At 36.2% G+C, this 25,248-nt stretch overlaps 4 protein-coding genes across 5 annotated transcripts; 3 read left to right on the top strand and 1 right to left on the bottom strand.

Moving 5' to 3' along the window:
• Window positions 1–5,068: 5,068 nt before the first annotated feature.
• LOC131018248 (uncharacterized) lies at window positions 5,069–7,428 on the top strand. Its single transcript, XM_057946972.1, has 2 exons — window positions 5,069–5,540; window positions 5,896–7,428. Exon 2 carries the CDS (start codon window positions 5,896–5,898, stop codon window positions 7,426–7,428), a length of 1,533 nt encoding a protein of 510 aa, XP_057802955.1. The 5' UTR covers window positions 5,069–5,540.
• Window positions 7,429–7,622: 194 nt separating this feature from the next.
• Window positions 7,623–8,724, top strand: LOC131017327 (uncharacterized). Its single transcript, XM_057946049.1, has 2 exons — window positions 7,623–8,121; window positions 8,194–8,724. The coding sequence occupies exons 1-2, from the start codon at window positions 7,670–7,672 to the stop codon at window positions 8,531–8,533; spliced, it is 792 nt and encodes a 263-aa protein (XP_057802032.1). The 5' UTR covers window positions 7,623–7,669; the 3' UTR covers window positions 8,534–8,724.
• Window positions 8,725–9,269: 545 nt separating this feature from the next.
• Window positions 9,270–13,776, bottom strand: LOC131017328 (uncharacterized). The gene is made up of 7 exons (XM_057946050.1): window positions 13,249–13,776; window positions 11,670–12,509; window positions 10,651–11,589; window positions 10,266–10,562; window positions 10,086–10,193; window positions 9,817–10,005; window positions 9,270–9,733 (listed from the first exon to the last, which is right to left on the bottom strand). The coding sequence occupies exons 1-7, from the start codon at window positions 13,267–13,269 to the stop codon at window positions 9,299–9,301; spliced, it is 2,829 nt and encodes a 942-aa protein (XP_057802033.1). The 5' UTR covers window positions 13,270–13,776; the 3' UTR covers window positions 9,270–9,298.
• Window positions 13,777–16,953: 3,177 nt separating this feature from the next.
• Window positions 16,954–21,629, top strand: LOC131017329 (histone deacetylase 18-like). Of its 2 annotated transcripts, XM_057946051.1 has the most exons (9): window positions 16,954–17,293; window positions 18,385–18,586; window positions 18,785–18,931; window positions 19,018–19,130; window positions 19,360–19,571; window positions 19,736–19,800; window positions 19,921–20,091; window positions 20,197–20,559; window positions 20,658–21,629. In XM_057946051.1, the coding sequence occupies exons 1-9, from the start codon at window positions 17,127–17,129 to the stop codon at window positions 21,489–21,491; spliced, it is 2,274 nt and encodes a 757-aa protein (XP_057802034.1). In that variant the 5' UTR covers window positions 16,954–17,126; the 3' UTR covers window positions 21,492–21,629. The 2 variants fall into 2 exon arrangements, with proteins under 2 accessions (XP_057802034.1, XP_057802035.1); XM_057946052.1 differs by lacking the exon at window positions 16,954–17,293 and having other exon boundaries at window positions 18,443–18,694.
• Window positions 21,630–25,248: the final 3,619 nt, after the last annotated feature.

Consider the following 25,248-nt stretch of genomic DNA (forward strand, 5'->3'; position numbering starts at 1 on the left):
CAGCCCTGTTTTGAATCTTTCCGGCCCGGATCTCTATCAGAGGTTCATGAGCCGGGGCCATGAAACAGACATGGCCAAGATGCAGTCCGAAGATGAAGACAAGCTTTGTATCGACACTGCCCAACTCTTTGAGCTGGTAGGCTTTGTATAATTACTGTTTTCCTGCAATTTTTCACGTTTTCTCTATTAGTTTATCATTACCTTTAGGGGGATGTCCTGATTCGCGAGTTGATGGAGCGCTCCAGAGAGCTGGAGAAAGAGAAGGCCTCTCTCGCTGATGTGGAAGCGACCCTGCAACAGCGGGATCAGGATCTTATTAAGGTCATCCCTGCCATTGACAAGGCGTTGAGAATTTTTGTCGAAGGGGATGACTCGGAGCCTCTTCTGGAGAAGCCTGTCTTCCGCACCCCTTTCTTGGACTCTCTCTCCAGTCTGCCTCAATCATCGGCCGAGAAGAGGTCTCCCCGATGTTACAGTAGTTCTGTAACAGATGTTTTTTGTCCAAAAATGTGCAATGCCGAGAAGGAAAAGGAGGTTTTGAGATTTCAGGATGAAGGGCAAAGAAGAAGGGATTAAGTTATGCCTTTCTGAGATGATCCACTCTCTACTTGTTAAGAGATGGTGATGTTCATGTAATACACTAGCCTTTTTGCTTCTCTCATGTCTATCATATCAATGCAAAATCTCTTTTCCATATTCTTTTCTGCACTTTTATTTTCTTTTCATATCTATTGCAACTTCTAATTCCTCACGTTTTGAAATACTCCATCCGTCCCAAAGAATGTGGTGCGTATTTCTTTTTGAGTTGTCCCAACAAAAGCGGTGCATTTCCCTTTTCAGAAAATTAAGAAATTTAATAACTTAATTAACAAAACTAAATGAACCTTTATTTTGGGACGAGAGATAATTGAAGGGATGAGAGAGATTTAAGAACTTAGGCAAATTAATAATTTAAAAAAATTTAATTAATAAATTGAAATTAAAAAATGATTAACTAATTTAAACTTTGGCTTTAAATTAAAAAACTATAAGTAAAATCATTAATCATTACATACTCAATTAAAGACAAAATTAAAAGCACACTTAAACCCCTAAACACTAACTCTTTAAATCTTGTGCCGAAAAGAAATGTACCGTTTATGTCAGGACGGAGGGAGAATAAAATTGTTTGGTGCAATATTAATACAAGGAAGATACGACATAACGTATCAATGTTCCGTGAAACTTTGAATTTTCTTATTGTTTATTTAGTATATCAACTATTCTAGTAGTGAAACTTTGAATTTTCTTATTGTTTATTTAGTATATCAACTATTCTAGTACTCCCTCCGTCCACGAAAGAACTTCCTATCTTACCTTTTTGGGACGTCCACAAAAGAACTTCCTACCTATTTTTGGACTATACCCCACCACTTATAATCCTCTTACTTTTCACTCTTCACAACTCTCAATATTAATTATAATACTTTTTCACCACTCCCAATACACTCTCAACTACCTTTTATCCACTCTCAATACACTCAACAATATTTTTTCTTAAAACCCGTGCCACTCCCTCCTAGGAAGTTCTTTCATGGACGGATGGAGTATTAATTAGTAGATTTCACAAGATTTTGACTGAAAATTGTTCTCTTAAATTAGTTCTGTGACTGTGCGATGCACGAGGATATTATTTTCTTAAAATAAAAATTTATTTTTAAGTAAATTTATATTTAAAATTTAATAGTTTATTAATAATATATGGTATCAAAATTTTTGTATTGTACAACTTACAAATTGAGACATTCATTTTTGGTAAGTCCTTATTCAACCAAAATTTGATGTTTTTATAACATTTGCAAATTTAAATCTCAGTTTTGTACATATTACATATTAGTCTGACATATTTCAGTAATCATGATATTTGATTTTTTATTTCGAAAACATAATATCGTTTCTCTTTCATTCATGTATTCATCCCAAAATGTACATATGAGTTTTCCATGCATTTTAAAAATAGGAACAATAATATTTTTAAAGTTTTTTTTTTTTAATTTTACATCTCGATCATGAAAAACATATGCGTAATCTATATTATATATAAAGCAGCAGTTTCAACGGTAAGATTTTCCCACCAAAAAAATTGACAGTTTTCTCTAAAAAATTATCGGAATATTTAAATAAACGTGTGCATCATGTTTCTATCTTATTCCACCCTTTATCTTCTCTTGAAACAAGACGATGTGCATGATTTCTTAATCAATTAAACATATAAAATCAAGATATTAGAAAAGAAATGAATAAATGTTTCGAGGGAAAAGAAAGCACAAAATAATCTAATCATTGAGAAAATAAGAAATGAAATTGAAAAATCGAGAAGATGTTAGAGAATATAATTACTGTTAATAAAAAAATCAAAGAAAAGAAACAAAAGAAAAAGCATATTAGAATAAATCACTTGATCACATCTCAAATCGAGACCCGAAGCCAAAAATAAAATAGTGTTTTTGCTCCAATCGTAACCCCAAACCCTAACCCAAACTCATCAATGCAGTCGTTCATTTGGTATGGTTAACAACAAAAATCATATTCGAACTCTAATACTTACACAAATTAGAAAAATGAGTGGAATTGGATGATGAATTCAGAAGACGAAGCGGCGTGAATTGTTGAAGAAGGGCTCTGAGAATTGCAGCAGAAAGCAGCTGGAGAAGAAAGAGCCGACAAAGGTGCTCATTAAAACCTACTTATCTCTTTTTTTTACTTCAAAAAAAAAAAACAAATCTCTTTTTAAATACTTTGGGTTTTGAATTGGTTTGGGCTTTTAAGATAGAGAAATTTAATTTGGGCTTTTCATTTTTTGTACATTTAAATTAATTAATTAATTATTATTTTAAAATAATAACAACCACATAAAGATTATAATATTAAAATAAAAATAATAACAATAACACACAAATTATATTACATATTACAACATTAAACCGATGGCAATAACAATAATATAAAGAGTACATGACAATATTAAATTAAAACCACTAATAACGACATACTATAGCAATTTGTGTACAATGTTTTAATGTAATTTATTTGAAGTAGTATCATTTTCTCTTATTTAATAAACGATTTCATTATAAATTTTATTTATTTAAAAATATTAATCAATAGTAATATTTTATTTTGTATAAAAATATTAAGTGTAATTAAAATTAAAATGGTCTAATGTGCAATATTGAAAAACATATAAGTGGGTGATTGTAAAAGTATAGAAGATATACAAAGAATATTCTTTTGAATTTGAGTTTTAGTTTGTGAGTTAGAGTAAGATTATTGTTTGACATGACAAATACTGAAAAATGAGTTTGAATTCGACTTCGTAGGTTGGAGATGGCCAAAAATCGACTAAAAAAATTGCACTTGATACCATATTAAAATTGCGCATAAAAAAAGAATGAAAAAAAAATGAAAACGATAGAAACCATCTACAAGTGGCTCTAAGAGCATCCAAATCCATATTGTTAAACTGTACTCCAAATTACATGAAATAATATGTCGCGCAACCGCAATTTATTGTGTTTCACTGTGTTCTATTTTTAATTTTTTTTTTATAGGTTTCAATTATTTTTTCTTTAATTTTAATTTATTATGTTTTAGTATAATTTTAAGATAATTAACAAGATTCACTCATCCCACTAGAGTTTGTAATTATGATTTTTATATTTGCTTGAATTGATAATTAACCAAAGTTAGAGTATATAATTATTTTTAAGTTTCATTTTTAGCGATATATATAAAAATTACTTCCTCCGTCTACCAAAAGTAGACCATTTTTACTATATTGGGCGTCCGCAAAGAGTAGACCACTTTCCTTTTATGGAAATGGTCCCACCACCCACTTTAATCTTTTATCCTTACAAACACTCTTTATTTACAAAAAACTCACCCCAAATTCAATCACAACCACACATTTCATAAAGTGGTGGGACCCTTTCTCCACTACATCAAAATCATCATCAATTTTATTAAATCCCGTGCCCAACCAAAGTAGTCTACTTTTGGCGGACGGAGGAAGTAGAATTTATTATAAATAATATTTTTTATTTTATAATAAATAATTATACAATAGTGCAATTAAGACTTAAGAGTGAGATATAGTGGGACACAGTAATTTATGGGACAAATGGATTTCATCCATTCCAAATCGCATCCCAAAATTTATTGTGTTAATAGGGGAATCTACCCACTTCAATAATATGTCTTGCAAAACTACCCACTTTCAAAGTCAAAGACCGAAAAGCAAGTTTGATGGTGATGGGTTGCTTGGTTTTTTGTGTAAAAGTTGATGATGATGGAAATTGTGTAAGAGTTGTGTAAGAAAACAGTTAAAATTGGTACAAAATGTGAGAAAACGTCACTTTCATGCATTATAAGATTAAATAGATTTGCAAATTTTGAATAAATTAGGGGACGTTTGTGTGTTACAAACATTAATACGAAGGCCAAAAAAATCACGAACATGTCAATTCTTAAGATTTTTTTTTTTGAAACCATTAAACTATGTAGCCGCCAGTAATTCGTAGCCGGCCGAAGTAGCCGCTGAAGTTTGTGACCGGCGGCTACTATTCAACGGCTACTAATTACTGGCGGATACTTGTGTTATTCGCTTCAAAAAAAATACTTTGTTCATAATTAGTATGATTGTGAATTTTTATCCTTCGTGATTTTTTATTGTTACATATGCACCGTTATTTTTAGATTTTTATTTAATTTTACAAGGGGAAATATGAGAGATAGTGAAATATGTACAGTACAAGAAGTACACATGGATGGGAAATATGAGAGATAGTGAATCTGCCAAAATTTGGATTATAGTGGGGGTAATAACACTCACTTTATGCATGATTTGACTACACAAAAAATAATAGACTTGCACATAAAATAATAAGAAATTATATACCAATTATTTGGAAATTCATATATTCGGTAATGAAATAATATTATATAGCCAAAAAGTAAAGTATCCGCCATTAAATTATTTGATTTATCAGTAGCCGCTAACAAAAAATATATGGCGGCTACTGAACTTTTTGTACGATTTTCTGGCGGATACTTGGTCTGTTAGGCAGAAAATAATATTTTATGTCAAATTATGTATAATTTTTAATTTTTCAGCTTGTTATGAATGTTTAAATATAACATACGCATTCCCCTTTTGTATTTGTTGCGATTTTTTACTTTTAATTTTTTAGTTTTAAAAATTAAAAGTACATACTGAGAAGGTGACTCTGCAAAAAATTTGGTTGTAGTGGGGCATTAATGCTAATTTTATGCATGCGTGAGGTGACATGCAATAATAGATTGAAGCCGTATTGAATGAACACTGCACTTCACGTGAACTTTTTGTAAGGAATCAAGTTTAGTCCTTATAAGGCTGCATTTGTGAATGACCAAAACACAAATTGAAATACTCACCTTGAATTTCATAAATTCAGGCATACCCTAAAGATTTGAGTGGTTTTGTGCGAGAGGAGGCAATTTGTGTTGAATTTCAGCCCGAAAAGGTGATTCTCCTGTATTGTTTGTATAAATTATAGTTTGCATGTTTAATCGTACGTTGTTTTTAACGTTGAGAGCATGTTTTACGTTATTTTAATGAATTTCTTTATTATCTGAAATTTAAAAGCATATTAGGGAAATATTAAACTTTTTTCTAATATAATTGAATGTTTTGAACCCAAAAAATAAAGTATCCGTCAGAATATCATTAGAAAACGATAATAGCCGCCGACCCTACAAGGTCAGCGGCTACTGGTGTCGGATAATGATTTACTGGCGGATACTTCATTTTTCGAGCTTATTGTGATGTTTTGAACTTTTTAAACGTATTTTAATACTGTATTTTATGTGGTTTTATAGATGGAATTCGTGAGATACATATATGTGAGATACAACGGAGTCGTCGATGGTATACACTATGTTGGCGGGGCTACGGAGGTCCTTCCCCTCTTAAATGAAACAGTTGCGAGCCTGATATACAGCATCAACAATGTGCTGACAATGCATTCGTTGAGCCCGAACTATCAATTGTATTATTTGGCGACCAATCGATTTGGAAGGGAGACGAAATGCGTAATAAGTGACGACGATGATGTGCAAGGCTTGTTGGAAACTGCCGAATATCCCATGGTGTACGTTGAGCACAACAACGACCCGGTCGAAGAAGCGTACATCCCTACTTTTGATTTTGGCCAGGCTTCGGGATACGGAGATGATGAAGCACAATCTAGTCAGTATGAGACGTCGTATCATGCTCGCGAGAGCGCGCCTCCAACACAGTACTTTTCATGGGATGGGCAACTGTTGGACGAATCCGCATGGAATCTGAATGAAATGTGCGGGAGATTCAACCAGGTGCGGACGGATGACGATTCTGATGAAGAAGCCGTACAACCTGAAGACGAAGCCGAAGAACCTGATGACGATTCTGATGAAGAAGACGAAGAATACGATCCAACGAACGAGTCGGGCACAGATTCTGCCGCCTCTGAGGATTTATTAGACGATGATCTGATAGAGTTCACGGCGACCGAGCGAGCAGGTTGGATCCGACAAAGTAGAACCCGTCACGGAAATCCGACGGACTCGACCGGTGAACTATCTAATTGGATAGTTCCGTTGATTCCAGTGGACGCCACGACTTCGCTCGTTGCTCGCGAGAGTGAGCTGTCCAGAGTTGCTGATTTGGGGAAGAACTCTTTTTACAACAGTAAAGAAGAATTGGTCCTTGCTGTTGGCTTCTGGAATATGAAGCAAGGGGCTGAGGCAAAAGTTGTACGCTCAGATCAGGGACGCCTCTATTACAAGTGCAAGCACTCTGATAAGTGCAAGTTCGATGTGCGTGCATCTTGTCACGGCGGAGGGATGTGGGGAGTGCATAAGTTTAAAGAGCACTCTTGCGAAGGGGAGTTGGGCATTTTGAAACGAATAAAGGCACATTCGAATGTGGTTGCAGCTTATGTGGAAAAAAGAATACGCGATGACGGAGAGGTCATTAAGCCGAAATCTATTATGTCGGAGTTGTTACGTGAATTTGGCGTCAGAATCAAATATGATGTCGCGCTGCGTGCAAGAAATCTCAGCTTAGAGAAGATATACGGTCGAATTGATGATTCGTTCCTTCTTCTGCCCAAATATTTGTATGCCCTAACTCAAGCGAATCCAGGCACCGTGATGGATTTCGAAGTAGACGAAAACAACCGGTTCAAACATCTGTTTCTTGCTCTTGCGGCTTCCATCACACCTTTCTTCTTTTCGCTTCGGCCAGTGATTGTGGTCGACGGCACACACTTGAAGGGGAAGAACAATGGCATTTTGTTCGTCGCCGTGACAAAAGACGCAAACGAGCAAGTTTTTTCCGTTGGCATTTGGTGTCGGGCCGATCGAGAATGATGAGTCATGGAAGTGGTTCCTCTCAAATGTGAGACAAACTTTTGGTCAGCCCGACAACTTACTAGTTGTCTCTGATGCGCATGTCTCCATTGCTAATGCTGTGAAGAGCGAGTTACCAAATGCTACTCACGGTCTTTGCTACTACCACTTGCAGAACAAAATTAAGGGCTACGGGCAAGCTGTTATTGAGCTTTTCCGCCAGGCTGCATACGCCTACACGGACTCAGAATTTTCACGTGCAATGTCGGCTATGGCTCAATTGAAGCCGGCGGCGTACGGGAAGTTGATGCGCGTAGGCCCTGAGAAGTGGGCACGATCACAAAGTCCGGTGACCCGTTATAGTTTTCTTACATCTAATGCTGCCGAGGCTTTGAATGCCCGTTTGTTGTGGGCCAGACGCCTTCCTATATGCTCCATGCTGGAGGCAATCAGGATGGTTCTGGAGCAGTGGTTCAATGACAGACTTGCGTCTGCGGAAGAGAGCGATGACCTTCTTACTCCAGAGGCAAAACAGAAGATAAGTGCGGAGATCTCAAAGAGTCGTCGCTACACTGCGAAGAGGACCTCCGAGAGAAAATACAGGGTTCGTGCTGGTGATCGTCGCTTCATGGTTGACCTTCAAGCGAAGAGCTGTGAATGCAATGAATTCGACCTTGACGGCATGCCGTGTTCTCATGCGATCGCAGCCATTACGTATGCTAAATCTATTTTATTATAAAATTACAGTTATTAGATGCCTACTAAATATTAGCTTTCTTTTCGCAGTGAGGCGAAAGAGCCAGTGGAAGATTACGTGGAAGCTTACTACTTGCGGAGTTCACTGGTTCAAACATACTCCGGAGCAGTAAATCACTTGCCTCCCTTAGAGCACTGGGAAATTCCGTTTGAAGTTGCATCTGATATTGTTTTGCCAAACCTTTCTCGGCGACAAGCTGGTCGACCAAGAGAATCTAGAATTCCTTCAGCTGGTGAGAGGCCGACTCAAAGGACCACAACAGCGGATGCATCAAGTAGTCTGGGAAAACGAGCACCCAAAACCTGTGGTCTATGTGGCTCGCCTGGCCACACACGTAGAGCATGCAAGGGTACGGGCTGGGAGCAGTAGCTTAATTACCTTTTAAATTAAATTTTGATGGATATTGTTGTTGGGAGTATTGGATACTGATTGAATATTCAGTAGAGCTAGTTCATTCCAGTAAGTGATGTTCTGAAGTTGGGAGTATTGGATACTGATTGAATAAATTTCGAAGCGGTTTCATTTGCATAATATCGATGAACTAGCAAACACCATGGAATGCTCACTATCCGCCAGTAATTAATGGTTTATCACTAGTAGCCGCCCAACAATATACATCAGCGGCTACTGGCCGCGGATATGTATTTACTGGCGGATAGAATGATAATTAGCGGTTTTTTGATGTTTTAGAAGCTATTGTGTTGCCTGATTTGAAATATTTGAAGCAGAAAACACACGCCTTTAGTAATGACCAACATGGACATGTCTTAACAATTATGAGTTGAAATTATGAATGAGACTTTGGAGAAGTGAACAATGTTTTATATAAAAGTTTAGTTAATAGCATAAAACACCCAAAGTATGCTTTTTTAAGCATTAAACTATCAAATAAGACGTTTAGCCCAAGTAGCCGCCAGAAATTAATCACCCGCCGTGATTAGCCGCTGAAATGTTTTCAAGCGGCTACTGCTTGCGGATAATTATTTACTGGCGGCTAGTTTCATTAATCATCTTATTTCATAATTTTATCTAGGATGCAAGTGGAAAATCATAGAAAAATACTCAAAAAGATACTGCAACCTCTAATCAAAACGTCATTTGCATAATTATCATTTAAATGTACAAATACATAAGCTATTTCGGTGCGGGGATGCAAAACTCGTAGATGCTACTGCCTATCTTGCGCCTATAGTCGGCGGCGTGCCCATTGCCCCACGCAAGGCTCGGCGAGCCTGATATCAGACGCTCCACATACATGCACGCAAAAACACCGGAGCTGCATTGATCTGGCTGCTGAAACTGCTCATTCTCGTCGGCATATTGGATTTTCAACCTTCGCCATTGGAGGTTTTCCAACGGGTTGTCGACAATCGTGGTCCTTGCGAACCACTGGGACACTTCAAGCATCTTACCCAACAGGCACTGCAGCGGATATAGGGCGGCGATCACATCGAAGCGCGGCTGCGGCATGGTCTTGAACAACTGCGAATCGAAGATGTCGCAAACTCCACTCAGCAAATCCACTCGGCATGTAATGTAACGTCCACACACATGTATAGGCAAAATGAGCTGCACGCGCAAATGCAATTGGTGAAGAGGAAATAAAAAATGAACTACTCCAACATATTGATACTGTAGATATATATGTGTACCGTTGTGGCATTCATCCAATCGCCATGAGTCGAAGATACCCCCTGCCCATGCACCATATACATCTTCTTGGCATGCGGTTGCCACGTAGCAAAAACTCCGTCGGAATATATAAACCGCCCTTCTGCCTTCGCGGGAAACATTTCCCGCCACGCTGACTTCAACTGCGTGAATTCATCATCGAAATATTTCTGCAGCAATTAAACATTATATTAAAAGCATATTTGATTATAATTCTGTATCCAATAATAATATTTAATTAAATGCTTACGAATAACTCTGTATCCAATACGATGGTGGTCCTCGCATCAACACCGTCTATCAAGTCATCACCCCTCATCAACCTCGATCTCATCGTCATCATGTAGCAATCAACAGCCTGCACGTACTTAAATGTTAGTAACAAGTGACCAGACTTTCATGATAACAACTGATTCATAAATTAACCAACATTGGACGAGAGGTCCCTCCTCGTGTTTTGCATAGTGGTCCAAAAGCTCCACGGGAGAGGGTGTTCGCTCTCTGCCACCGACATCGTCCGGTAGTTGCCACGGTTGCCAGCTTTCATCATACGGTCAAACCCGTCAACATACTGTGAGTCGACGGGTCTCGGCACGGCGCTGTGCACGTATGGTGATCGAAGTGCAGCCGACGGGTTCCGTTCTCGGCGACTTCTGCGTGGAGCCTCCGGTGCACAAATACTGAGGGGAACAGCAGCTACTGCCTCAGAAACTGCCTCAGAAACTCCCTATAATTCACATAAAACAACGCAAGTTAAACAATGTTGACATAATTTAAATTAAATGACTTGTAAATTTAATGCAACGACAACATACCCCTCTAAACTGCTTCCAATACTCGTGCATCTCATCTTGAGTCAGGATCGGAGCCGAAGAACGGGCCGGCTCAAAAGGGTATGCTGAACTCGTGCCCGGCTCAGCCCACGAGTAGCGTGGCCCGCCATAAGAACTGGACGCCTCGAATGTGGGCATGTGGTGGACACCCATGTGCGGAGTCTGCACATGCCCAAAACTAGTCGGGCCACCAAACGGATCATGCTGCCACTGCGGGGTGTGCATGGCATCACCAGTAGTCTGTCCCACCTCTCGTGCAGGAGACTCATGTGCAGGGGATTGGTGATGCGATGGGGCCTCTGAGGATGTAGGCTGCGCCGGATCGGAGTCGGGCTCGGGCTGGGGCTCGCGTCTCCTGTCAGAGTGAGATCGTGGAGCAGGTCTGGGCACGTGAACATCAGTGCTATGCGAGCATCGGCAACGCATAGCATCGAACTTGTCCTCGAAATATCTCTTAATCCTCCTGAACAGGCTGTCCTCCACGGTCCTCGCGACCCGTTCCTCACTCTCGCGCATCATGTGCTGCATGCGCTGCCAATCCTCCTCGCTCCACTGTGAAGGTGCAGGAGCATCCTCGTGCCTAGGCCTCGGGGCTCTGTGACTGTGAGACCTTCGACCAGAATCAACGGGGTGATCGCCCCCAATGCTCTGATCGTGATGGCTGCTGCTCGATGAGGTGTCCACTATTTGTCCCCTCGGGCGCTTGCCAGTATCCTGTCTCATACTGCGACGCCGAGGTTGATGCTCAGGAGCATCCTCGTTGTGGTCCCCACCAGTGTAGCGCTGCCGAGGCTGCCTATGACCAAAGACTGCCGGCTCTGGTACTCGAACCCCTATCCCGGCATTGACGCCTGCCACCGATAGCCAGTAAGATGTCTTGGCCTCGTACTCATCGGGGACCATCTCCCATATCCCGTTCTCCTAGAAACAAAAAAAATGTAGTCAAACATTAATATTCATAAACTAAAATAATATTAACAAATAAACAACTAAATTATTACCGGAGACTCAAAATAACTCTGTAACCCATCCAACTTGGTCTTCACGAACGTCCACCTCCGAAATCTAGGGTAAACCCCCGCATTGCATATGGCTATGGCTGGGCCCAAATAGGGAATTTTCTCAAGACCCCAAATGAATAGGGCCCAAGAAGGACCGTAGAAGTGATACTTTTTACAATCCTTTTTGATTGTGCTGTGCTTCAACCTGTAGTTCAAGCTTCTATACGCGCACGATCCCCAAGGAAATCTGGAAAAGGTCGGCAAATCATCCACCAGCTTCCAAGTCCAGGACTGCACGGGTCGGCGCACGTCCACTCCTAATACAAATGCGTGTAGCACCAACAAGTGGGCCACACGGAGGTACAACCCGCCGTCGGTGTCAACCACTGGATTGACGGTGTCGAAATATATATCCGCCAGCTCCCGCACTGACACCGGTTGAGAGCGGCAAAATTGTCTAAATGTATGAGCCCGACTAAGATCGTGCTCAGCCTCGGGGTCAAAAGGATCATCCCCAAAGGACAATCCTGTCACGAGAGCGAAATCTCTCGGAGTAAACTCAACGTTCCTCCCGTTGATGTAGAAGCAGATCTCATCATCCTCATCGTCTCTCGTGATCTTAAGATGACGAGAGACAATATGGTGCAATGCAGCATTGCACTTCTGGCCCGGCTGCCAATCCAACATCATCCCAAAGCACCCATGCCTGAACGTATTCTCCAGTGCAAAACCGCCAATTTCGTTTAGTCTCGAGACTACTGTCGATAGGTAAGTAATATTGTTGTACGTACTGATCTCAACTGCCACACGATTGATTTGCTCGCGCCTCGAATAAGGGACCTATTCAATACAAAAAATAACTCAATTTACAAAGCATAATGAATTAACAAACATCAACTAATAATAATGCATAATTAACTATTAAATTACTAGAAACATAAATAAAAAAATATAGAACCACAATAAACAAGTATCCGCCAGTAATTAATTTTTTTAAGAAGTAGCCGCCTGGTGTTTTCAAACCCGGCGGCTACTTCTTAAAAAGATTAATTACTGGCGGATATTAGGTAATTATGGTTCTATATGTTTTTATTAGTATGTTATAAATTTTTAAATTCTGAATAACCAAAAAAACGTTATTATTTTATGCGTAATACAGTAAAATTAACCTAATGATCTAAATAGACGATTAAATATATCTAAATATGCTTCAACTAAATAAAAATTCTAACAACACTGAAACTATACTCAAACTTGTAACAGCACTCAACTACACTATATCTAACATATACGAAACATATAAATAAATCTAACAAATACTATATCTAAATCAAAATTCAATACTATACAAAACATATGAAAATTCGAAACATATAAATTGTAACATACAAACATATAAATTCTAACATAATGATTCTAACATAAAAATTCACCCATATACAAAACATATAAAAATTCGAAACATACAAAACATATACTTACTTAAAAATATACAAAATTCGAAACATATACAAAACATATAGATTCTTAACATATAAATATATCTAACATATACAAAACAAATAACAAGTATACTTACTTGGTTTGAAGAAGAAGCCATGGCGTGAATTGTGTAAAATATTGTGTAAATGGGCTGATTTTTTCCTTCTCTCAAGTGGAGTGCGGCTGATTTGAAGAAGAGGAACCAAAACAATGGATTTTTTCCTCCAGCGGCTGATTTTTTCCTTCTCTCAAGTGCGCGGCTGCTTCTCTACTTCTTAACCCTAATTTAACATAAAATATTGTGTAAATGGGCCCTACCCAATTTATCTCTCTTATCAAAGCTTCAATTTTTTCAAACAAATCCCACAAAAGCCGTGCCCACTCAATTCTAGCCGCCCGTGACTTAATTTGCTGCAAAGCCTATAGATTCCCACCCTATAAAGCTTCACCCTTGCCGGTTGAATTGTCCAATCACAATTAAATTAGCTTTAGCTCTTCAAAATTGAAAAAAATACAACAACCATTAATTGGAACGATAATAAATAAAATTTATATATATTGTGATATAAAAAGCAGTAATAAATGACATGGTACTATTATCCGCCAGTAAAAAGTATCCGCTAGAAGTAGCCGCTTAGGGTTTCTTTCACGCGGCTAATTCTAGAGGATACGAATTACTGGCGGATAATTATATGGTACGCTCTCTAGTATTTTACTGTTTCATAATATATGATTATATATTATTTTTATCCAACATTTTCTATTATTTTATGCGTTAGGCTATATTAATTCATGTTAAATAAAATAAAATAAAAAATTCGAGACTTATTACACCACTATAATCCAAATTTGTCTAAATAGAAGCCTATTATGTATTTCTACTTCATAGAATATATTTTAAAAAAAGAAATACAAAATTAAGGTAAGTTTGTGTATAATAAAACAGTAATACGAGGATGAAAAAAATTGTACTTTAAGTATATTTGGAAACAAAAAAAAATTATGAACCAAATGTATACATTATCCGCCAGTAAAACATAGCCGCTAGCATTAGCCGCCGGGTTTTTTAAACCCGGCGGCTAATGCTAGCGGCTATGTTTTACTGGCGGATAATGTATACATTTGGTTCATAATTTTTTTTTGTTTCCAAATATACTTAAAGTACAATTTTTTTCATCCTCGTATTACTGTTTTATTATACACAAACTTACCTTCATTATTTTCAAACTTAGGGCATTATACGTCAATCATCTTACAATAATTGCACATTTATCTGGTTTTGTGCATTTTTAACTACCTATCTTACACATTTTCTTACACAATTGTACTTGTGTAAGAAAAGTGTAAGAACTTTTACAAAAAACCAAGCAACCCATCACCATCAAGTGTACTTTTCGGCTTTGACTTTCAAAGTGGGTAGTTTTGCAAGACATTTTATTGATGTGGGTAGATTTAATTCCAACCCAACCAAAGTTGTCTACTTTTGGCGGACGGAGGAAGTAGAATTTATTATAAATAATATTTTTTATTTTATAATAAATAATTATACAATAGTGCAATTAAGACTTAAGAGTGAGATATAGTGGGACACAGTAATTTATGGGACAAATGGATTTCATCCATTCCAAATCGCATCCCAAAATTTATTTGGATTCACCTTTTGAGTTGAATAAATGTTTACAATTACATTCAACTTGCCCAACAATTATATGTAGGTTATAAAATGTAGAGAGATACGAACAAGCATCTGGAAAGAAACATGGAGTGAAGAAGCCAAATTGTTGAAGACTTGAAGAAGAAGAAGAAGGTGATGGAACTCATTTGAAAAAAAAAAATCAACGCTAAAAAAATGGATTCTTAAATATATTTTTGAACATTTTTATCGGCTCATAAATTTTAACTATAGTAGTATTTAATTTTGTGTTAATAATAGACACCACCCCTTTGAACTATAATAGTTTTTAGTTAGATATCAAATTTTGAGTTTTTCATTTACACATATTTTTATTATAATGATTTTTAATATAACTAAGGAAAATGAAATTATATTATTTCATTTTAGAACTTTTTAATTTCCAGAATAAAATTTCAAAAAGTATAAATCATATTCTTTCTAATATAAATTTATAGAGGAACAATTATTATATATCTAAAAATAGAATTTCTTATATTGTTTAGATATATGAAATTTGTGGTTATAATTATTTATTTATATAAACACATTTTTTATTATTTGTTCTCAAATAAATTTAATTTTAGATTGATATTTATATATATTAAAATTAAACTTCAGATGAGCTATATTTATTTTTTTATTTTTCAGTGACAATGTTAAATTTTGATATAGAGTTGAAGTAATTATATAATATAATAATTATTATATTGATTAATTACATAAATAAATTGTATACTGCAAAGTCTGTAATATGTATATACGTCAATTGGTTTATATAAACAAATCTCATTGAATCAAATTGTATTATTGTTATCATAATTCTAATTTCTATATAATATAATTATTACTCCATTATACTCATTAAATTTAATATTGTATTCATTAAATTGATAATATTCTTACTGTACACTATTTCAAACAAAATATTATTTAAATTAATATAAATAATTTTTGTATGAATTGATCTAAATCATGAATAATACTTCCTTCGTCCTCCAAAATTATGCATACCTTTTCTTTTTGGTACGTCCCCCAAAATTATGCATATCATATTTTTGGACACTATCTCATATATAATTCTTACAATTTTACCCTATTAATTTATACTATTTACTTATAAGAGCATCACTAACGCACCTACTCGAGTGCCTACTCGAGTAGAGCGTTGCACTCGAGTAGGACGTTGCAGGGGTGGGTTACTCGAGTGCTACTCGAATCTTCGAGTATGCACGAGTAATTTTCCTTTTTTTTTTAAATTCTCTTATCCTCTTTAAAAATCTCTCTCTCCTCTTTAAAAACTAAAAAAATCAAGTAGGCTATCAAGTAACCCCAATGCAGCACTACTTACTCAATAATACAACCCACTATCAAGTAAGCCCATTGCCGATGCTCTAATCTACTTAATAATACCCTCATTGTGGGATCATTTCTCCACTATCATTACTACAAATAATTTTTTATTAAAATTAGTGTTAGAGTCAACCGTATATAATTTTGGAGAACGAATGGAGTAATATTTTAGATGTTTTTATAAAAATAATATCGATCAATTTGATGCTCGCCGTGCATCGCACGGGTGGGCGTACTAGTTGATAACTATATTGGTGTATATGCGTGATTGATAGTACTTACGCTAAAAGTTTTGAGGTAGGAAAAATATGTATGATAATCGACCTCTTATTTATATAGTATAAGTTAATTTACTTAATTGTAATAATTATTAAAATTTTGTTCTACTATCTCAATTGAATTATAACTTAAAATTCATAATAATTATATTATTTATACTAATAGAATATAAAGTTATGTTCTCGTTCAAGTAGCACATATCCAAAAACATATATATAACGATATTAGCATAATTGAATTGGAGAGATTTTAGAATGTCACGTAAGAGAGAAAATGCTTTCTTATTATATAATAATTAATTTATATTTAAAATTGGAATTATAAGGTTATAATAAATATATTTATTATTTAAATTATTTAATTTTATATAAGAAGCTATAATAAGAAAATGGAGAGCTATATTTAGAATCAGCCTCGTAAATTTAATTTTTTGGGCTTTGATCCGAAATAAATATTTTGGGCTTTGAGCCCAACCCCAAACACCCAAGTCCAACTGGAGAAAGAAAGAGCGCCAAAAAATGAGAAAAGGAAAGGGAGACTGCAAATCGTTTAAATTCCAAAGGATTCTCTGATTCTCTCTCACTTCCTCTGTACTGTTGCACCTGCAAAATGCAAACTTGAGCCACTATGCTTCATTACAGCTGAGAAAGAAAAGAAAAAAGGTGAAGAAAATGAGCAGAAACAACGATAGTGTTAGCGGTAGAGATGGGCGGGTGGGTTTGATATTTGACGAGCGGATGTGTAAACACTACGCTCCTGCTGAAGAGGATCATCCTGAATGCCCTAATCGGATTCGGGTCATCTGGAACCTCCTCGATTCTTCTGGCCTCGCCAAAAGGTCCCTTCTTTCACCCCATTTGTGTGTGTGTGTGAGAGAGAGAGAGAGATAGACAGAGAGAGAGAGAGAGAGCTTGCGGTTTAGTTTTAGCTAGGTTTTGTTAGGTTGCCTTTTGCTACAAACTTTTAACTTTTGATATACTTTATGGAGTTAATAAGAGTGTTTCATGTCCCCGAATTTTTAACGTTTTCCATAAGATAATTCATAATTATTCGGAATTTTTGGTGTTTCTACTAAAAAATCTCGAACTTTCAGCATTTTGTATAAAATATCCGATCTTTCGTTTTCTTCTAGAAAAGCCTTAAGGGTGTGTTTACTTTGATAGAAAATGTTAGAAAAAAAATATTTTCCATGATTTTCACATGTTTCCTATGGTGGATAATTTTCTCCGATCATCTTCGAAAATTTATTCGGGCAGCCCCTTTTCACTCCTTTTCTCATAAATGTTGGATAATATTATCCTATTGGGAGGATGTGAAAATATTTTCCAACATTTCAATTTGTTTATCCATCTATTTCTAACAAAGTAAACACATGATAAAAAATGAGAAAAAGATAATATTATCTCACATTTTCTTATCCATCATTTTCAAATGAAAATTTTACTACCAAAGAATATCCCGAATTCCTTTTTTTCCTCTAAAAATCCTAAATTTTCGTCGTTGTCCATAAAATATCACGCTATGCAAAATCTGGTGCATGGCTGAAATATGACTCATTTCGTCGGAGCAGTCTTAATCAACTTAATAGTATAAAATTCACAATTTGACTATAATCAATTTGAGGAATAATCATCTTTCGATCATCGAATTTTATGTAGTGGTACATTTATAGAAAAATATTGAAAATTTGCGGTTTATAAGGAGAAAACGAAAGATCATAACATTATATGAAAAATCGTTAAAAGTTCAGAATATTTTATGAAAAACGATGAAAGTTTAGAGTTTTTTTAGAAGAAAACGAAACTTTGAGACATTTTATGTAAAACAGAAATTTCGAGACATAAAATAATATTAACCCTACTTTAATTTTGTTTATGGTCCCTAAAAAGAGGGTTGTTTTGTTCTCAACTATAACCTAGTCTTTTTCAGGTGTATTATTTTGAAAGCCAAGGATGCAGAAGATAATCATTTAGCCTTGGTTCATACCAAAAAGCATATCAGTTTGATTAAGAATATTAGTTCCAGAAACACTCAATCAAAGAGAGAAAGAATTGCTGTAAAATTTGACTCTATATATTTCAATGAGGGCTCAACTGAAGCTGCTTGTCTTGCTGCTGGCTCTGTCATAGAGGTATGGCTTTTGAGATTGGCGAACACGACATGTTCTACAATATTTTGCTGCGTAATGTATATTGAAAATGTTAAGAAAGGATGTCTCTGGGAATCATGGAAGTAGCAAGTAAGATGTTACAGTCACTTGGCTTTATAGTTTAGAAAGTTGATTCAGTATTATTTTTCATTGATAATACTCTCTCATTTGCTTCTTTAGGCTGCAGAAAAAGTTGCTAGTGGAGAAATTGATTCGGCCTTCGCTATTGTGAGACCTCCTGGCCATCATGCTAAGGAAGGTGAACCAATGGGCTTTTGCCTTTATAACAATGTTGCTATTGCTGCAAGTTATCTTCTGAACGAAAGAGTGAGTATATATTAGTTTATCTCTTAACTATATGTGAGGGTTCGATGCCTGTTAATGAACTTATGCGACTACTGTTCATACTGCAGCAAGAATTGGGGATCAACAAAATCCTTATAGTTGACTGGGATGTACATCATGGAAATGGTACTCAAAATATGTTCTATAAAGATCCTCGAGTACTAGTCTTCTCAGTGCATAGGTAAAGGCAAAATTTATTTATGATAATCAATACTCTTAGAATGTGAACTTATTATTCCCTTTTTTTGGATGATCACAAGTTATGAAGTTTGCCTCTTGTAGATATTTATTTCTATATAAGGGAACCCAATTACAGAAAGGTTTTCAAATCTATAAATGTGATGCTTGTTCTTAGTTATGTTCTTGACATGTTGGTGCATTTTTTTATCGTGTTTTCTTTTTTCTATTAGACATGACTTCGGGACTTTCTATCCATCTGGTAATGGTGGCTCATATATCATGACCGGGGAAGGGGAAGGTGCTGGTCACAACATTAATGTCCCTTGGGAGCATGGCCAGTGTGGAGATGCTGACTACCTTGCTGTTTGGGACCACATATTGATCCCCGTTGCTAAGGAATTCAAACCCGACATTATAATCATCTCTGCCGGATTTGATGCAGGTTGGCTGACTTCCTTATGCATCTCTTAATATGCTTCTTGCACTTTGTAATGCATCACTTCATTTTCTGCCCTATTCAAACTGAAATTTCACTTTGCAATGTTGTTTATCTATTGAGTAAAGGTTTATTTACGAGTTAGTTTTTGTGGTGTTGAATTTGAACAGCCAAAGGGGATCCTTTGGGGGAATGTTGTGTTAGTCCAAATGGTTACTCAGTTATGCTCCACAAGGTTAGTACTTGAAACAGTTGTACTTATCATTCTGCTGTCTCATTTGCTTTCCTATGATTACATAGCTGTGTTCTGTATCTCTTATCTCTTCACCGTGATTGCATATGATGCTTGATGTAGTTGATGGAGTTTGCTGGGGGAAAGATTGTTATGGCACTCGAAGGAGGATACAATCTGAACTCAACAGCAAGTTCTGCGCTGGCATGCGTTGAAGCTTTGCTTCACAACAAGCCTCCTAATGTGGTGTCGGAGGCTCGCCCTTTTGCTTCAACGTGGCGCGTGATACAACAGGTAAATGTTAAATATGAAAGCTTTTGAACTAGTTCAATTAATGTAATCAAAAGAACACACACGTTTCCAATCTTAGAACTTGATGACCTGCGATTTTGTGTGTAGGTATGCGGAGTGTTAAGGCCGTATTGGCCAGTACTTGCACGTATCGACAACAATCATCCGACTGAATCAGATCCAGTGACCTCTCCCCACGTTCCAGAGAAAGGTCTTTTACGCCCTTGTAATATGTCATCTATAAAGAAATCTACGGGTGGCGAAGCTGACTCCCTCCAAACTCTCGCTGGCGATATTGGAAGCGGTGCTGGTGCCGATAAGCCTGCTAATTTCCCGCGTCCTCTCCGCGACTTAACCGGTGCTGAGTGCCAAGCTCAGATGGAAGCTCAAATTGCTTCCTCTGGTTTAAAAGAGATGGATGATATGGATCCGGAGAAATTTGCGGATGCCCTCTGTTATGCCGCCAAAGTGGTATGTTCTATGCGTTTGGTTTTAACCTTTGTTGTTCTTGATTGTCATATATATGTTGCTCACATGTATTCTTTTTTTGTTTTTTTATGTCCATGTAGGAGCGTGCGCGTGCCCGGAAACTTGCTGCGGTGCGGAGGCTTCGCAGTGTTGCAGCGGCGCTGAAGGCAAAGGCAGCTGAACTAATGACGGCGCTGGAAGAGGATCCCCTCGCAGCACAGGAGACGGCAGCGCAGTTGAAGGCTGAGAGAGATTACCTTAATACCGAGCTGGAAAGAGTTAATGCTGCAAAGGCCGAAGAGCTTGAAGCCGCTAAACAGGCCCTCACCCAAGCCTTCAGCACTCGTTTTCAGAAGGCCAAAACTAGGTGGCTTGCCGAGAAGGAGAATGCCTATATTTTGGGCATGAAGGAATGTAGAAGCCAATTTTTCCTGACGGCTCGGGGCCACCAGTTTCTTCGGATTATGCTGGATGATACTCTGGAAGCCTTCTGCCGCACCCCCGAGTCCTTGGATGTGCTGGGTCCTGGTATGGGGCATCTTATCAACGATGTATGCACTCTGTTGATGGATCAAATCGGTGCTACGCCTGAACAACGAGCCTTATATGATTTCCATCAGATAGTGGATAGTGTCGATGCTGAGGGCTTGGATCGTGTTTTGGGCATCGATTCTGAAGCTCCGCGGACACCGGCCTGGTGGGTTCCAGTGGTGGACAAGGCCCTTAAACAGTTTGTTGAGGAAATCTGTGCTGACGCTTTGCCTACCTCCCCGCTGCTTCGCACTCCCTACCTCGATCGTCTCCAAGCTGCGGCGACGAGGTTGAATGCAGAAGCCGCTGCGGGTGAACCTCTGTTCTATCCTCGCCCTCCCGCCGGTGCAATGACCGGTGCTGCTGCCATGGAACTCCAAGCCTCGGCGACTCATGAGTCATGATCATGATCAATTAAGAGATGCTATGTTATGTTGACTATGTTATCCAATGTATAATCCAAGTTTCTCTTGATTAAATATGATAACCCTGCACAGCTGATGCCACCTACTTCGTAATTTAGAGTTTTTGCTCGATCAAGTTTAGAATTTCCGCGAATAAAATGATAATTATAGTTATTAAATAATTTAATACTCCGTATTATTTAATAGTGAAAATTAACATTACACATTATTATTATAGAATATTATGCATAATAATAAATAAATAAATATTTTTATACACAAATATAAATAAATATCAAAGAAGACCGTTGCATCTTTTTTCTTATTTTTTTTTAATTTAACGTAGGCGCATGTACCCATACCTTTTATCGCTCGCACTCAGCACTCTCTCTCACCTTTGATCCGAGTCCGAGGGTGTGCTAGCACGCACATCGAGTCGGCTCTTGCACATAGGGGTGTAAATGAGTCGAGTCGAGTCGAGTATTGACATACTTGAGCTCAAGCTCGACTCGCTCGAGTTTGAGATTTTTGAGCTCGAGCTCGACTCGATTGCATATTCGATGAGCTCGAGCTCGACTCGGTTCGGCTCGATTATTGAATCTTAATCGAACTCAAGATCGTTTAGGCTCGGTGAGCTCGAGCTCGTTTAAGCTCATCTCATACATGCTTCAACAAATTGTATATATTATGAGCTATATCAGTAATTAAGCTATAGCATGGGGATAAAATCGTAATTTGTTTGAAAGCTTGATTAGGCTTGCGAGCCTAACAAGTCGAGTATGATGAAACTCGAACTCGGGCTCGATACCTAGTCGAGTAGCTCGAGCTCGACTCAACTTATACCGAGTCGATTTCGAGTAATTTTCGAGTCGATCTCGAGTACCTCGCGAGCTAGCTCGACTCACTTACACCCTTACTTGCACCCTTCATTGGAGATGCTCCAAGACCTAAGTACACCATTCATCTCGCTAAAATGGCCCTTATTTTTTATTTATTTTTGGAACTTTTTAAAATATAGTCCACTTTTTAATGAATTGTATTACAATTTTTTTTTCATTTTTTTATTAATTTTTTTTATGAAAATGACCTCACTCATTATTTGTACAAATAACGTGAGGAATAGGACTTGCCCCTATATCTGTTATAATGTTCACCGACCTCTTCCTCATACTTTTTTCTCAATGAAAGTGGTTTGTTTGTTGTGTTTTTATTCTTTAAAAAAAATACCACTAAATGATGTTACCGCACAAAAACAAACAAAAGAAATTATTGGAATTGTTTGAGATCACTCATCACCCTAGGCCATAGCAACCCAAAATATGCAAACAACGGTGAAGTCCAAGTAATCCTAAAACCAATTGTAGTTACTTTTAGCTTAGAACTAGTGCGTAACCCGTCGAAATTCGACGGGAAATTACTTTATATTATAATTATTATTGTATATTATTTTATTATTATTATTGTATATTATTTTTTTATTATAGCACATAAAATGATCTTTATATAAATTATTTTTAAATTTTAATTTTATTTGACCAAAACAAATTGCTGGTACAGTTCAAGCATTTTTGCTTGTTATAATACGTTTACTTTGATGGATAAATTTATCAATAGAAAAGAATGGATAACAAAAATTTATGCCTTTAAATATCTCTTTTCTTTTCCCACGTTTTACATAAAAGATAAGCGCATCATTTTTTCTTCATTATTTTCACTTCAAAGATGGATAACATTATCACACCGAAAATGGAGGGATGATATTATCCATCATTAAAGTGAAAATAAGGAAGGAAAAATAGTGAACTGATCTTTTGTGTAAAATGTGGGAGAATAAATGAGACATTTAAAGACATAATTTTTTGTTATCCATCTTTTTTCATGGATAAATTCATCCATCAAAGTAAACGCACCCTTATATGTTAGTTTTTTGTTGAAAGTTAAAATAGATTGCATTTTTATATAAATTTTTATTTGATGAAAATTTCATAAAAAGTTGATGTGAGGTTGGAGATTTTAGAAAAGTAATAAGAAAAAGATTTAGCTTTATTTGACATAAAATATAATGAAGGATTGACACATCGTATTTTTTGTTAATCGTATACAGGAAAGATTTACTAATTTTATAGGAGTGTAATTTATATAAATTGATAGACAAAATTTAAGATCACATTTTATATATGAAAATCATCTCATTCGAATCTTACAAAACTTTTGAGCATCATGTTGTCTATAGCTTGAAATATCACATTTGACTTTTGTACGTCGAACTTTAATCATTATCTTATCTGAAGCTTGTTATATGAGATTTTGCTTATGAGTATCATCTCATCTGCAACTTGAAAAGATAAAACTTGACTTGTAAGCATCATCTCATTTGGAGCTCGTAAGACCATAACAGAGTTGTGAGAATCATCTCGTGTGGAGCTTGAAAGACCGTAACTGACTTGTGAGCATCATCTCGTGTGAAGCTTGAAAGGCCATAACTGATTTGTGAGCATCATCTCGTCTATAGTTTGATAGACCACAGTTGAGTTCTAAGCATCACTGATTTGGAACTTGAAAGATTGGAGATGAGTGCTAAGAATTATCTTATTTAAAGTTTCAAAAGCCATAATCAAGTTATGAACATCATTTTGTTTAGAACATGACAAACCACATCTAATTTGTGACCATCATATTGTTTTGAGCCAAAATACTCATAAGACCATAACTGACTTATGAGCATCATTTCATATAGAGTTTGAAAGACTATAATTGACTTGTAAGCATCATCTCGTCCATAGTTTGATAGATTGGAGAATGATCAAAATACTAACTTGTGGGAGTGCCACATAGGATAGAGAATGAAGGAGAGGTCTTCAATATATATGGACTGACATTATTGAATAAATTTTATTATTGGTCAAAGTAATATTAGATAAATTAAATTATTTTTTAATAAAAATATAACTATCTATTTGGCCAACTAAAAGTTAATTGATCAAATTAAATTGATGAAGCAATATATAAATGATGAGATACTACACAAGTATTTATATAATCTTTGATCAAGATGGAGTTTAATTAAAAATCAATGTGAGATAAGAGATATGACTTGTGAAACGATGAGAATGAAGGAGAATAGAGAATTTTTAAAATGAGATTCTAGATATTATACATTAGCAAGCATTTTGACTAATCGATATTTAGTTAACAATTATAGCAATATAAATATAATCGATACATTTCATATTTTGTATTTTTTTGGATTGATCGTATGCTTCTTTATTGATTAGTATTTTTATATTTATATGTATTATGAATTACTTCATTAAAAATAATGATTAGATATTATGTAAATATTATTATTATATACTCCCTCCGTCCCTGAAATGGCTTCCTCTTTGGGGACGGCACGGGTTTTAATAAAAAGTTATAAAGTGTATTGATAGTGGAGAAAAAGTGATATAATTATTATTGGAAGTTGTGAAAAGTGTTATAATTAGTATTGGGAGTGGTGAAAAGTAAAAAGTAAGAATAAATAAAGTATTGTTAGTGGTGGGGTAGGTTTCCAAAAATGGAAAGAAAGAAAGAGGAAGTTATTTGGGGGACGTCCCAAAATGGAAAAAGAGGAAGTTATTTTAGGGACGGAGGGAGTATTAAATAAAAAATATAGTGCGAAAATTTAAAATTACATTATTATATATATAATGGATATGAATTTTCTAAATTTATATGCATCTTGTATAAATGCACATTAATATTGCTTATGTAACGA

This window comes from Salvia miltiorrhiza, chromosome 3, assembly GCF_028751815.1.
Source record: "Salvia miltiorrhiza cultivar Shanhuang (shh) chromosome 3, IMPLAD_Smil_shh, whole genome shotgun sequence".
Classification (NCBI taxonomy): domain Eukaryota; kingdom Viridiplantae; phylum Streptophyta; class Magnoliopsida; order Lamiales; family Lamiaceae; genus Salvia; species Salvia miltiorrhiza.